Raw genomic sequence first — 15,341 nt, 5'->3', positions numbered from 1 at the left:
ATTATTATTTATTATTATTATTTCTACTGAATCAATAGGCCTAGAGCTAAAATGTAAACATTGCTCTGGTTCATACGTGATATAGAGGTGCGAGAGAGCTTATGTGACAATCTGGATTTGTCCCATAATCTGGATTAGTCACAATTATAATAACAGACTTTTTCTGCACAAACTGTACTTTTGATAACAAGGCTCTGCACTCTCAAAATGTGCTCCTAATAGATATCAAAAGAACGGCAGATAGGGTTGTAAGCAAAACAAATGTTAATCTTGCTATTTCCATGACAATGAAAGCTGCCATATGGAAATCACCTTTTATGTTTTCTCCTGTCCGCTAGACAAGAATCTCCATTGTTGACTGAAAGACATCTGAGAAAAGTGGATACATATCATAAAAGGATTGAGGGAACACTGTTGCTAGGAAACGGGTAAAAGATAAGAAGACCCACAACCTTGTCAACGACCTGCAAAAATCCCTGTTCTGTGATAGATTTTTCAAAGGTACTCCCTAATATTGACCAGTATCTGTTCTATTGTCTTTCATAATATTGCACAACTGTAACCGGAAACAGTAAAAATCATTCCTTACTGAACAATTTTTATAATTAAAATAGATGTTAATCCTAACTGAATAGCATTTTGTTCACTAAAGGACTGTGTATCATGAACAATTGCCCTTTTTTTAATTTAAAATACTTTTCACCTTTTATTTCATCCATTGTTGAATCTCAGTGCTGCTGATCTCCTGCAGCCTTTCTTTAGCATCTTCTGTCTTCATGCATCCACTCCAGTAATCGCTGGCATGTCTCAAGATAGTGACAAAAGTGAACGAAGCCTGCACAATTTGTTTAAAAAAGGATACTGGTAGTCTTCCATGGGAAGTCTATGTACCAGGGGAACAACTCAGGGGCACAACTGAGACAAAGGCACAGAGCACTGCAGGATCAAGCAAGGTTCAGAAGTTACTGTTTTCATGAAAGTTACGTTTGCAAATGGGGCCAATCACACAAATCTTTCTGTAAGACTCATGCTATACACTGCAGGAGGGAGGCACTGTACAATACAATGACAGTGCTTGCAGCCATTCACAGCCGTTTGCATGCAATCATTGTGATTACCTGCAGATGATCCCTCCTGGATGCAATTCGTGAGATGCAATCGGCCCCATTCACAAATGCAAATGAAGCCTTAGGAAAGATTTTGGGAGAACAAAATGTGAGAACATAAATAAATAAATGCAAAGTAGTTACAGAGCAGGGACGTGTGGTCAGGGGAGGCAGGTGAGGCATAGCCTCACCTAGTATTATGGAGGTAAAAGCTGTCAGCTTCAAGTTTTGTGCCTACAGGTTTCAACGATATCAAGCTGCATGATGCCATGCTAAGGAAACCACATCAAAATGTATATTGCTATAGAGGATTTCTTCTATTTATAGTACATATAGTAATAATGTCACTCAGGGACAGAGGGATTTGGTTCCGAATGAGGGACAGTTGGGAGGTGTAATATTATAATATTCTTTATAGAGCTGTATGTATTTTAAGGCACCTTGAAAAAAAACCCCAGGCTCAATTGCAGCCAATCCTTGCCTGTCTTTACCGGTTGTATTAATGTTTATAAAAAATAGATTACCGTTGATATAGTAAATATATTTACCATGTGCCAGTATTTGCATGTCTGTTGGTGGTCCCCCTGCCTTTTGTGACTGGAGTAAATATTCATTTTAACTTTCTATAAACTAGCAGAAGCAGTCCTTACACCTCTGAAGATACTAGCTGCCTGTTTGTCTTGCTTCATTACACTGCTCTGAATAAGCATACAGATAAAGACTTCTGACTTTAACTTTCATGCGATACACAATTGTTCCAGACCAGTGATTCAGAAAGTAGGAAATGCAGTGCGTGAGAGTAAAAGCCAGGCAACTAGCATTTTAAGAAAAAGGCCAGTTATGGCGATGCCTACCGTTTCCTCAGATCTATAATCTATGATAATTTTAGAAAATGTACTTTTTGTTGTAACATTAGTTCAGTCTAGTGCAGATCCAAGTTCCTGATGTTTCTTTAGTGTCTGGTAGACAATTATGCATGTCCACCTTCTCCGATTCCACACTACAAAGCATGGCGCCAGAATGACCTATCAGCTGGTGTTGACATTGCATGGGAACTGTGGGCTGAAATCACTGAACTACATCTTTGAAGAGCCTTAACAAATGGCTTCCAGTCTAACAACGCTAGTGTTTGGAGGAAGGGCTAGGCCCTCTGCATAATACTGTTAGTTTCTCCCTTTCCCAATCTAAATCCATCAGAAATTGTAAACCATTTATTACAGTATAATAATTTAAGGTCTGTGAATTGGCATAGTATGGTAGATGGGCAAAAGCTAATGATGCAAACTAAAGAATGGGGAAAAAGTGTTGGAATACTTAATTCTGGTTGTACTCCCACAGCTTTCTAGCTACTTTTAAGTTTCCTGCAGAATCAGCTGGTCCATTGAGCACTGGCCCTGGTATCCTGCTTTAGGGTGGCTCCTTTACCTAGCAGTGTCCTACGGAGCCACCCTTGTGTGTGCTATTGAGCTGTGGGTTTCTCCACAAGCACAGAAGGACAAGCCACTGCCCTTTCTTCTACTTCCCAATCCTCCCTTCTCCAAGCTGGTGGATGGAAAGCTGCTGGAGACTGCTCTGTCCATTGTGGTCTTGTACTGGACAGGAAGTTCAGAGCTGAGAGAGTTAGAGCTGTTTGGAAACATGATGACTGTACGTGTATGGGCAAAAATGTAAAGAAATATCTTCCTGCACAATGTATATTTGTTTGCCCTGGATTCATTATTGAAAAAATGTGATAGTTTAGTACTACTTTAACTAAAGCTGGCTATACACCAGTAGAACTAGTAGCAGAGCTATTGTTCCATTTCCTAATAGGTAATATGGGCTAAATCAACAATTTCAACCACACCGATGAAAAAAATTGAAGGAGCAGGATGGAAAATTGTTCTTGAAGGAACAAAATTCTAACAAAGAATGTGGTTTTGGTTTGAGAAACTCCATTTATTCCGAATGTTAAAATCACACAACATCATGAATGTCATTTGTCAAGTCTCTGATGGCAATATTGAATGTTTTGATGAGTTTGTTCAAAAATCTACCAGTGCATGCCCAACTTTAGTTGTTGCTAAGACTTCTTTCTTGTCCAGTTTGTTTAAGCATTTTGCTGTAAGTGAGAATTTCAGTCTCTTATTTATTCAGCTGCCTGAAATTGAATTCTCTCCAAAACTCTTATATAATTTTTACAATATGCTGCCCAAAACTGGAGCTCATATTCTAGCTGTGTCCTTACCTCTTATTCATGTTCACCCACATCATGTACAGCTGGTCACTAGCCTCCTTTACTCTTCTGGTGTCATCAGAGCTGTAATCACGCAGTACTTTGTTGGTAAGTTCATTAAATGTGTCCATGGCAATCTCACCCTTGTGCAGGTCTTGCAGTAAAGCCTGGAATATAAAATAGAATTGGGTGATATAAGTGAGGAGATTAACGCTTATGGTTCCCAAAGACATTGTCTACTTAAAACTGACACAGTACAATATATCAATAAATCAGAAAGGTGCTATACTAATATCAGAATTCTTCATTTTAAAATATTCATTAGACACCCTTATTTGCTAAAAAGGAACGATGCACAAAACGTAACCCTAACAATACGCTTCTCTTATTTGGTCCCTTTCGTTCTGTTAAATATACCATAGAAAGCATTTTGTTATATCTGTGCACTAAAAGCTTTCTGTGCTCTCGGCCTCTGCTGTACTGTTATCAGCATTGTTTCCAACGCAGAACACCTCCCTCATATGTTACGAAGTTGAGAAGAGGTGGTATTCAGTAGTCCTAAAATGCTTCCTTTCCTAGGGTGACAATGCTGCTCCTTCACATACACAGTACAGTAAGTGAGCATTGTCACCCTAGGACCAGTTAAGACAAGGTATTTCACCAGGTGAAAAAAAAGGGAAAAATCCTGAGAAAAGAAAGCAAATGTAGCCACCACATCTAGGGACGGGTATGCTGCAATATAATAACATACACTGTATATGTTCTTGGAGGTTATAAACACTTAAAAAAAATTAAATCCAATCAGTTAGCAAACACAGCTACTAATCTAATGATTGAAACTTAAAGTGTTATTAAAGTTAAAAGGTATTTAAGCTATTTCGAATACTGATTAGATCACTTGTATTCTGCTTCTTAGTGTTTATAAGCTTTAGTTTAATGTAGAACCAGCTGGTCCCTGGCCCTGAGCACTGGCCCTGATATTCTGTTTTGGGGTGTCTCCTTTACCTTGCAGGGTCCTACGGAGCCACCAATGCGTGTGCTAGTAAGCTGTATGCATTTCCACAAATAGGCACTCACAGCAAGGCAAGACTCTCAACCCCCCTCAATCCTCCCCTTCTTCAAGCTTTTGGACAGCTACTGGAGATTGTACTGTACCCTCTGACCTTGTACTAAACAGGAAGTTCAGGAGCTGAGAGAGTTGGAGTCAGCTATTGGGATTCAATATTGAAAAACAGTTTGAGAGTTGAATACTACTTTAGCCTAATTGACTTCAAACCTCAACTCTGGGAGTTACACAAAAACTACTCTTGCTGAGCTCAGCAGCAGCAACAGGACAGAGGTTGCACTACACATTGCACGGGGCTTTGAACCAGAATACCATTAGGGCTTGTTCACACCAAATCTGGACCAGATCTGCATGAGTTTCTGCACATGCAGTGCAGTGTGTTTGGCCGCATTTTTCAATGGGCTTTCATTGCGTTCAAGAGCGTTTGAATGCATTTTTGATGCGTTCCAGAGCAGAAAAAATAGGGCATGCTGCAGTTTTTCCACATGCTCTGGAACTGAATGCTGCTGTGTGAACTAGAGTCCAAAATACCACTGGAGTACATTGGATGCATTTTTGATGCTTTCTGTAACTGCTCTGCTCTGCATCTGCTCCACACTTGGTGTGAACAAGCCCCTAGTTCCTGTGATGCTAACAGTTGGCTCATCCTGAGGGTGCAAACGGCCTACAAGTATGGCAGATATATTACTTTAAAGCAATCTTATGTAAATGCACGTAAGCACATTTAAATCAGAACTCCAGGAAAAAGGTTGTTTTTTTTGTACACTCCATAAATCCAGTCAAAGAATTGACCTCTAATGATTATTACACTAGTTTTGGATCGCTGCTGCGTACTGTAAAATCCTAAGTTCACTAATGCTGGAAAGTGCAACCAGTGCTACACTTCCAGTGCTGCGGTTCTCCTACAGTGAAGGGATCCTGTCATTCAACCGACCCTCAGAAAGCCTTGGATTCTGTTCACAGTATACAAGGTGTTCAATGAAACTAGGATTTCTGCAGTATACAGCAGCGATCCAGACCTAGGATAATCATAATTAGAAGTAAATTGTGGTATACACAAAAAATGTTTTTCTTGAGTTCCCCTTTAATATTTACACGTGGCTTTTAAGAGATGACGTTTTGCCTAACACAAAAGCACAGGATTCACTTTCCGAAGTGAAACTTTCTAAATGCATAAAGCTGTTTTGGTGTTAAATGTTAATTGAATACAGTGTTACAAGGCCCCCCTCTGCAGTCCAAATACAACAACTGCATGTTCTCGCTAGGTTAAAGATGAATACAGAACAGGTTTATATTTTCAAGCTGGTTAAATATAATGAAAAGATGCTGGAATCAAATAAAACATATGTGACTAAAACTTAAGAATGTTCCGAATTTATGCATAACACACCATTAAAGAGGTTATGAAGAATATGCTATACTCCAAAGCTTAAAAGATGGCCATTTCAGTTAAATATTTAGATTTGTGAGGTTAGTATTTTAAGGCTGCATGCCTAGGTGTAGTACATATTATTACTATTATTAGGGATGCACCAATACTGTTTTTTGGGCATCCAGTACGAGTACCAATATTTTTTTTCCAGTACTCGCCGATACCGAATAGCAGAAGTCCCATTAATGTAATGACTCGCCACCTGGCTTCCTGATTTGCCGTGAAGCCGGGTGATGTGTAAAAACTTGCCACCCAGCGATTAGCAGGGAAGCCGTCTCCATGCTTCGTCACCAGGTGACGAGGAAGCATGGAGACGGCTTTCTGGCCAATCAAGAAACCGGGGGTGGGTAATGACTCGGTGCCTGGCTTCCTGATTGGCCAGCTTCTCGACCAATCAGGAAGCTGGGCAGCGAGTCATTACACGGCACCTGGCTTCCTGATTGCCAGGGAAGCCATCTCCTTGCTTCCTCGTCACCAATCAGGAAGCCAGGCAGTGAGTTATTACAGGCTGCTCAGCTTCCTGATTGGCCGGGACACCAGCTCCATGCTCCCTCATCACCAAGTGACCAATCAGGAAGCCGGGCAGCGTGTAATGACTCACTGCCCAGCTTCCTGATACCAGAAGTATCTGGCTAGGCATCGGAGCATTTGGGCGAGTACGAGTATGAGCCCAAATACTCAGTATCAGCACCAATACCGATACTAATATCGGTATCGGTGCATCCCTAATTATTATACAGTATTTTTTAATAGCGTCAACAGTTTGCACAGCGTTTTACAGTGTAAGGAAGACATTACAATTACAGGAGGACCATTTGGAAAAGAAATGGGTGGCAAACTGATGGATAAAAGGTGATATTAAAGGATAATTAAAGCCTCAGGTGTTTTTGCATATAGCTAGTGCTAGTAAGCAGTAGATATATGCAAAAAGTGTAAAAAAAAAAACCCGCTTTCAAAAGGGCTTCCCCGCTCACTCCCGTCCGAAAATTTGAAAAATCTCGGGCGGCTGCAAAGCATCTTGGGGCTGGCGCATGCGCAGATCACATTTTCTTACCTGTGTCTTCCCCGCGCACTCCCGTCTGAAAATGTGAAAAAATCTCGGGTGGCCGCAAAGCATCTTATTCTTTGAGGTTAATGTCCCTTTAAGATTCTGTATTTCCTATTTTAGGCAATGACTAATTGCACGCAGGATTTGTAAAGAATAATTTAATAGCCCAACAATCATCATATCACAAACATGGAAAGCGGTTGATTTTAGTTCATAATAATAAGCATTGATGAAAATCAGCAACAGTTCTTGCTTTAAATATAAGGCTCACTCTTCACAGACACCATTTCAGCGAGTATTTACCTTGTTCTCTGCAAGCTGTTTGACAAGGGTGTCTTTGGATGTTTGAATGAGGGTATACAGGCGGAAATCTGTTTGGTCCGAGATGCTCTGCAACTCCTTCCTTAGACCCTCCCACTTTTGGCTGTCAGATAACATATCTTGTAGCTGCTTTTGTCGCATGTCAACTCCATATTGTGTGCTGTCCCACTGATTCTTCAACTTTTCCGCTGTGTCATTCAACAATTCAGAAGTTAATAGTAGAAAAAAAAACATACACATCGTATATACTGAAATAGCCAATTATGACCGACCTAATGATAGAATGCTTGGTCAAAAAAAAGTTGGCTGATGGGGCATAATTTGCATGGCTCCATCCACTCTCCTGAAATGAGGAATAATCCTTTTTTTGGGGGACATGTGATGGAATGAGATGTGTATACTTTCTCTTCTAAAAAGGATTTACTATGCTACACACTGATTTGGTTGGGAAAGCTTTTTGATTTCCGTTCTGTAATGGTATACTGTCTACTTTTTTTTTTTTTTTCAAGTCATTAAAACTGACTCTTAACTTGGTTTTGTCAGTTTCAATATTTTGTCATACTGTTTAGCTACGGTCTGAGGCTGAACCAGTATATGCATAAAGCTCTAAGGAGGATTAAACTGCAATAGGCAGTGAGTGCAATTAGAAGATATAATAAAAGTGTACCTGGGTTTCAGTGACCTTGTATCAAGGCCAGTTAAAAGAGAACTATAGGGTAAGTGTTTTTCCCCATAAGGGTCACGGGAGGACATATACTAGCATCCTCCCGTGACCCAAAGCTCAGTATATTACGAGCTACAGCTTGCGGTATACTGAGACCGCCGCACCAGGGACGGATTGCGACAATATTTTCGAGATCCACCCAGCTGCGTGAGTGACAGCTTGCTCTGCCTATCTAGAGGCAGAGCCAGCATTGGAGGATCGGAGCGGGAATCTCTGCAGGGAGCCGTGACTGACAGTCACGACTCTCTGCAGGGAGATGATGGAGAAGAGCGCGAGTGACGGTATGTGTTCGCTCACTTCCCGATCTATTGAGCCGACGTGTGACAGTTTCATTGTCACACGTCGGCACGAACTGTGAGGATGACTGATTTTCATAGTTCTTCTTTAACATTAGATTTAAGTATTTTGTGGCCTGCAGCTTTTCAACAATAGCTATTTTTCAGTATACTGACCGACCTTATCCCTTAAAGTAAACCTAATTTCAGAGAAATATGTGATGTGTTGCTGCTGGCATTCGTCCACCTAAATAAGAGGCCAGTGTGCTTCAAAAGCTTGCACTACAATCTATTTAGTTGATCAATAAATGGTATCACCCTAAATCCAAAACTTCTACTTTATCAATGGCTAACATGGTACAATGATGCGGGCATTCTTCTGGAAATTCTAGCTGACTGGCTGCTATGCTGATTCATTGGCACTTTGGGGTTTATTTTAATAGAGCATGTTCACTTAGCTTATTGAATAAGGTGATTGGGCATTGAAAGTGAACACAGCTTTACATTTTATCACTAAGTAAAATGAACACATTGCAAAGTGACTAGCCTCTACTCCTTTATTAAATCAACCCTACTAAATTACAACACATGTGAGGGTTAGAGAGGTTCTGGGTCAGCACTGTAGCCAGACAACTAGCATTTTCAGACTGTTGTCAGCAATGGCATCCTTCCTGATCTCATTCGAGGTTTACTAAGATACTCTTTAGAAATAATGTTTAATTTGCTGGATGTACTCCTTTATTTTATATTGGTTACATAACTGGCCAATCTGTTCTCAGCATCCTGAAAGCAATTAACTGTTTCACTATAATGAGAACACTCTATGGGCCTGAATTATTAAAGAAAATGTGTGTACGCTGTTGCATCGATGTGCTCTAATACGACTGAATTTCCCATGGCAATGTTTTTCTATTATACATTTCCCCATTCTTGATGCATTTTATCTACTGGATTTTTATATAATGAAATGTATTAATAGAATGTCCCGCTGTCTTTGAAGCTCCAAATAAAAAAACAGCTAGAAAATTAAATTCTTATTTGGATTTCCCGCAAAATTGGAATACATTGATTCTTGATAATATACAGTATAACATTGTATGATTGTGTTATGTATTTATATAACATGTACACATGTTTCTGTATAGGAAACATACAGAACAATATAGTAATCTAGCAAAATGATGGGTAACCAATACTAGGGAATCTGATCCTTACAAAGGGCAACATGTTTTATTAATTTTTCTAAGATAAACAGAGACAAACATGTATTACAACAACACAGTTGTATAATTTCTTCATTAAAACTCCAGCTTGCTGGGGGTTTTTATTAGAATGTAATTCAGGTTATAAATGTGTTGCATGTTAGTTTTTTCAGTCATTTCCTGTTCTTTCTGATACCTATCACCTTCAAGGAAGTGAGGGGGAAATTGCACACAACAGCAAAGCAATTCTAGAATATGACTTTTTCAGGGAATCCTCATGTATATGATACATGAAGATTCCCTGCAAAAATCCCATGATAGTATTATTTTTAAAAGACAAGACTCAATTAGTTATATTAGAAAATATTGTTTTATGTTGTTAGAAGCATGAGGCATCTATAGAGGAAATAAACCCTTGCCTTTCTTTTACAGCAATACAATTCTGATTATTGTTGTAAACCTTTCCCAGTCTACTTAGAAAATATTTTTTTGATATGTGTGTCAACACTGGGAAGATTTGCCTTCCTTTCCTGTCCTGTCTGACATCTATCAAATAGATGAGAAGTGAGTTGAAATTAGGAGAGTGACATAAACAGGAATATGAACTTGAGAGGTTTGAATCCCTCCTCTACCTATCCAAATCTAAAACAAAAAGAGCTGGGCTTTAACCTGCAGTTGACCACTTTTTACCTTATTACACAAAGGCACCAGCTTTAAGGATCTTCACTAATAGAGTGCCAAGGGACCAAAAATGTATCACTAGAAGGGCTAATACCCCAGTAGCATTGTTTATATGTCAGTCACTTTTCCAGCTTAAAATAGGAAGGGAGAGGGGACGTTCTAACCTTCCCAACTATGAAGATATTTGTATTTTATATTCATTTAGATATGGAGTAGAAACTCCAATTCTCCGTGTATAGCACCATCCACCAATGTGGGTAAGCCTGAATGGTGTGCAAAGGGTACAATACAACTCCAAGTAAAAATATATATACGGTGTATGTGTATGTGTATATATATATGGAAAAACCTCCATGGCACTTGAGTATGCCGTTATACTAGATTTAATCAACACATGAAATCTAAAATTGCAGCTTCTGACACTGGTAAAATCTAAACTACAACTAGAAACTAAATTTAGGGTGATGGGTTCAGGAATAGATGGTATCTTTGCCTTTAAAATTAATTTAAAGGTGATCTAAACATGAATACACGTTGTATGTCACCTTTCTTTTAGTGTTTATAGATACAGTTACTACAAAAAAAAAAAACATTTTCTGTGTCATTACACATAGAGGTATCTCTTTAAACTGACATCTTCCTGAAACATTAACATGCAAGCAGCTTCTCGTGCTTTATGCTGTCATACTTAGTTATAATAAAACATTTCTTATGTATTTTGTGGGTTGGTACATCAATAAAACATATATTTATGTTCAGAAAATAAATAAATAATCAAATTTAATTTTGTAGCTATTTTGCATAGTAGCTCATTTATATTTAGAAAAACCTTACACAATACATAGAATAAGCATATAATCTGAAAGGACTGTACCAGGACCATTTTCTCACTTTGCTACTTTCTGTCACCAATGATTGTGGTATTATTAGGAACATAATTGGAAAATTATATCCCATAATCCCTTGCATGTATCATAATTTAGTCTTCACTGAGCAGCACAAGTTGCACAGGTAAACAATTAAATTAGATTTTCACCCCCAAGCAAAGAAAAACAAATCTATCTGGGAATAAAAAAAATGAATAACCAGTAGAAGGAATTCATTAGCTCTTCATAAGCGCCAGTCTAATGGAAAGGCATGATATTCTGAAAATGTAAAGCTGTTGATGGAAATAAATATAATCAATTATGACACTGCCTATGTTTCATATAACAGAAGAGCAGTTAATATGCAGTCCAGTCTGACACTTTGAAAGATTTTGTGCCTGTGCCCACCTCTTCTAATTTCTGAGCCATCATATGCAAAAGAGCAGGACTGGTCAAACAAGACCACATTTTTTAAATCTGCCCTCTTAAACCTGACTGCTAAAGGAATGCAGACCCAGTAACATTAAGGGGTCTATTCACAAAGCTGCCGTAAGCAGCCGTAATCCGGCAGGCTACTTGCTTCTGTTCGGCCTATTCTCATAGATGCTGAACAGCAGTGAGTAAATAGCGAATGCCGCCGAGTGGCATTCGGCTCAGCTATTTTGCTCGGTACCTCTCTGGTACCGAGCAGAATAGAAAAACAAGTTAAAAAAGTAGAAAAAATGAAATAGAAAATGATTGGGCTGAGCTAGCAGTGGCAGCTAGCTCCGCCCAACTGTTTTCTATTGGCCAGGCAATTCTGCTGCCCGGCCAAAACAAAAACACCATAGGAATGCATAGCTATATTCCTATTGGCTATTTCACTTTGCAATAGCCAATAGCAAACTAGCTATTGCACCCGCCCTCTGCTGCTGTCAATCACTAGAAGGAGATCTGATGGAGAACTATTGGGTGCAATAGCTAGTTTGCTACTGGCTATTGCAAATTGAAATAGCCAATAGGAATGTAGCTGTGCATTCCTATGCGGTTTTTTATTTATTATATTTTTTATTCTAACGGCAGCCAACGACTCCGGGGACGCTGATCTGTCTGTGCAAGTGGCCGGAGCCAGCCGTGAGATGACAGCTGGCTGCGCCCAGCAGTCCGTAGCAGGCTGCCATCCAATCAATGGCCGGACGTTCGGCCTGCTTCGGATTTCACCTCGGCTCAGTCTAGCCGAAGCATATGCCTTCGACTCGACTGAGCCCCTCGGCCAACTTCGGGAGCTGTACGGGCTATAGTGAATAGCCCGTACAGCAGCCCTTCGGTTCTACTGCCGAAGAGATCCTGGGGTCGAAGCTAGCTGAAGAATCAGCCGAAGCTACGGCTAGATCCTTTGGCAGCTTTGTAAATAGACCCCTAAGTCTTATTTAATAATATTTGGCAGAGTGATAAATTGTTAAAGACTTTGAGAGTACCAGTATACAGATGCACATCTGGTTCCCTCTCTATTTGTTTCAGCTGTGTTTAGAAAGTATCAATAAGCCCATAGAGAGACCTGCCGGCCATGGTCCCAACCTAAAAATATTTTAAGCTTGGAAGGAGGTTTTTGAATGAATCCTGACACCTTAAAAGGCTTTTCATTCAAATGTTAAAGTTACTCTTGAATCCCAATTTATTTTTACAGAAAAATGTTTATCCAGCCACACATATCAGCATATTAAATTAAATATGGATCCACTCCTGGCATGGTCACGGATGCATGGTTAACTGGGAGAAAAAAAAGTCTAATAAAAGTGAAATGCTCAAAATTGCTATACATTTTTAAAGCATTCTCAGTTTTTCTCCCTTAAAAATGTGTGAGAAACTTCACTCAACTGTCTTTATTTCGAACAATATCCAGTCCTGTATAGCAAAACAGGTCCTTCAGTACTTCTTTTCTCAGAAAGTGGTCTGGACAGTCCCAATATTACAACTAAGTTTTAGAATCTTAATTGTCCTATGTCTTTGATTGGCTATATCCTGATAAGCCCTCCGCCTCCACAGTTCTGACGGCAAAAATCACCGGCATCCAGGTTACACTTACTGATTGACTGTGGAACAATCCAAGACTACAGGAACTTATTGGTTAACCTGACTCCAACCTGTGGTCTAACAGAGGCACCACTAACCTTTTCTATTTGTATTATGAGGGAGTTTTTCAAGTCCAGGCCGCACACCGCTAACTTCACCAAACACATAGTTTATTAAAATCCATCATCAGTGTAGTCATCAGGTGGAGACTACACTATGCTTGCTGATGGATTTTTATTAAACCAGCTATTTCTGCACTATTTTCAGACGGAAGCATGCGGGAAGACACAGTTAAGTATCAACCCCGTTTAAACGTTTTTGTTTTTTTTGTTTTTTTAACTTTTTGTGTTAAGACGTGAGAGTTTAGAAACCCTTTAAGAACAATGGGTAGGAGATATCTAGGGTGTGATTTGGAATTTTTTTATTCTGTGGAAAACTATACAATTCATCACACATCTCCCACAGCTTTACCAAAACTTAGAAAATATCCTTCTGTGCAACAGGCACCTATAAGGATTAAAGGCACTCATTATCATACCCTAGTTAAGTCCTTAATGGATCAGTTTTAGCAAGAGATGATCAAATAGGTAGCACCTCTTATGATTATGAGGCCATTTGAGCAGCAAAAGCATTTTAAAACAAGCCCCCGCTCACCTTCACAGCTATAAGCATTGTGAATACATTCATCTTCAAAATTTACAAATAAAGTAAGTAAACAAACACCAGTTTTTTTCAAACTGTTAGAAACTAATTGAAAGCTTACTTTAGTCTTTGTTGGGATCTTTCAGAATCTTTGAGAATGAATTACTTCATACTACATGCAGGTAAAGGAGACAGCGATGGCTTGTTTTAAAGCTCTTTTACTACTTGTTAAAAACGTGTAAATACTTTAATGTTTCAGTTTAAATATTTTTCAGCTTAATAATTGAACTATAGAGTTTAAATGCAAAGCAATCCATTTTGTGACAACTGATTATATCAGCAATTTCCTTGATGTGGGTCACTATAGTTGTATACTGTATATAGTCAGCCTGATATTCACTGCAGGTCATAAGCTGCCTCCTGTAGTGTACACTTTTTCTTTGGAAGTCAGCAACAGTGTTCATGTTAGTGCAGCTTGTTTTTAAGATCACCGCAGATTCTGCATACTGTATTTCCTTGTGAGATCAAATGGGACTTACATTTCTCCGTAATAGCTGATCTCACATCCAGACTAGAAGTTTTGTTTTTAACATTCTGCGCTAAAGTAAAGACAGATTCAAGCTGGGTGTGGCGATGCTCCATATCTTCTTTGGTTATCTAAAAAGGGACAATAAAGACAAGTTTTTATTTTGTACATAGTATTGCATTGCAAAGGCAATTTTGTATAGAAGGTGGCACATATATAGCAGATTTTAATTTGTACTAGTTGACTTGAAATGACCCCACAAGGACTGGCATATTTGTAGGTTTTTTTTTTAATGTATTAAATAAGGTCACCATCTTTATCTGTAAATTCCAGCCCAACGTGGGTATCCTGGGTACCAACTTAAAGGATAGCTAACAAAAAAATATAATATAACATAGATATCCAGTCCTTATACACAGTGGCAGCATATGTTTTCTTTTTCCAGGTTATTGTCACCTGGTGTTCCTGAGAATAGCATACTTCCTGTCCTAGGGTGGCTACGCTCACTCCTATAGCGTATCTATGGATAACTCCAAGGTTACCACCCAAGCTGGACGACAAACATGTTTGCGGTTGCTCATTTCTATGACATGGGCGTGGGGGGTTTAGTAGACTTTACAGAAGGAATATAAGATTATTGGTGCTTTCATTTTAAGTAGCTGACCGTGACGTGACAAGGACACTGCAATTCTGGCAAAATCAAAAGGTATTTTCTGTACTTGCTGAAAATATTCTTAGAGTCTCTCTCTCTCTCTCTCTCTCTCTCTCTCTCTCTTTTTATATCTATATACTGTATATTGTACTGTCTAATTTCAAGGATTTAACGGCCAATATAGTTTGATGCTATTGAGCATATTTACATATTTATTCAGCTTTTTGAAGTGAAAATCGCACAATTCTGGAATATAATGCTTTTTAACAAGCCTAATGAGTCTAAAGTGTTTATTATAGAAGTATAGAAACAATTACAAGCACACGGCACAGCTGTATGAAGAACAATCCATGATAATTACTAAGATAATTGCTATTTATGACTTCTTAGCTCCACACGCTGTTAAACAGATATGAGAATGTAACTTTAATCCATCTCAAGCGGAGGGGATTAATAGAGTTCTAACACAGGCAGTTTCATTTACGAAGCCCATCTAGGCTCTTCATATGAAAATATATTATATGCAATCTATA

General features: G+C 38.9%; 1 protein-coding gene across 1 annotated transcript in view; it reads right to left on the bottom strand.

The window, feature by feature from the left end:
- LOC108786943 (utrophin-like) overlaps positions 1 to 15,341 on the bottom strand; it is a 583,766-nt gene that overhangs the window by 314,825 nt on the left and 253,600 nt on the right. Inside the window, exons 50-52 of the mRNA XM_018556366.1 lie at positions 14,170 to 14,287; positions 7,171 to 7,376; positions 3,334 to 3,488 (exon numbers count right to left, since the gene is read on the bottom strand). Coding sequence (XP_018411868.1) covers positions 3,334 to 3,488; positions 7,171 to 7,376; positions 14,170 to 14,287 — 479 coding nt within the window. The remainder of the gene's footprint in view (positions 1 to 3,333; positions 3,489 to 7,170; positions 7,377 to 14,169; positions 14,288 to 15,341) is intronic.

Source organism: Nanorana parkeri, unplaced genomic scaffold, assembly GCF_000935625.1.
Source record: "Nanorana parkeri isolate BGI_ZX_2015 unplaced genomic scaffold, ASM93562v1 scaffold235, whole genome shotgun sequence".
In the NCBI taxonomy this organism is placed as follows: Eukaryota; Metazoa; Chordata; class Amphibia; order Anura; family Dicroglossidae; genus Nanorana; species Nanorana parkeri.
The sequence above is the reverse complement of the archived record's forward strand: the minus strand, read 5'-3'. Positions and strand labels throughout refer to the sequence as shown.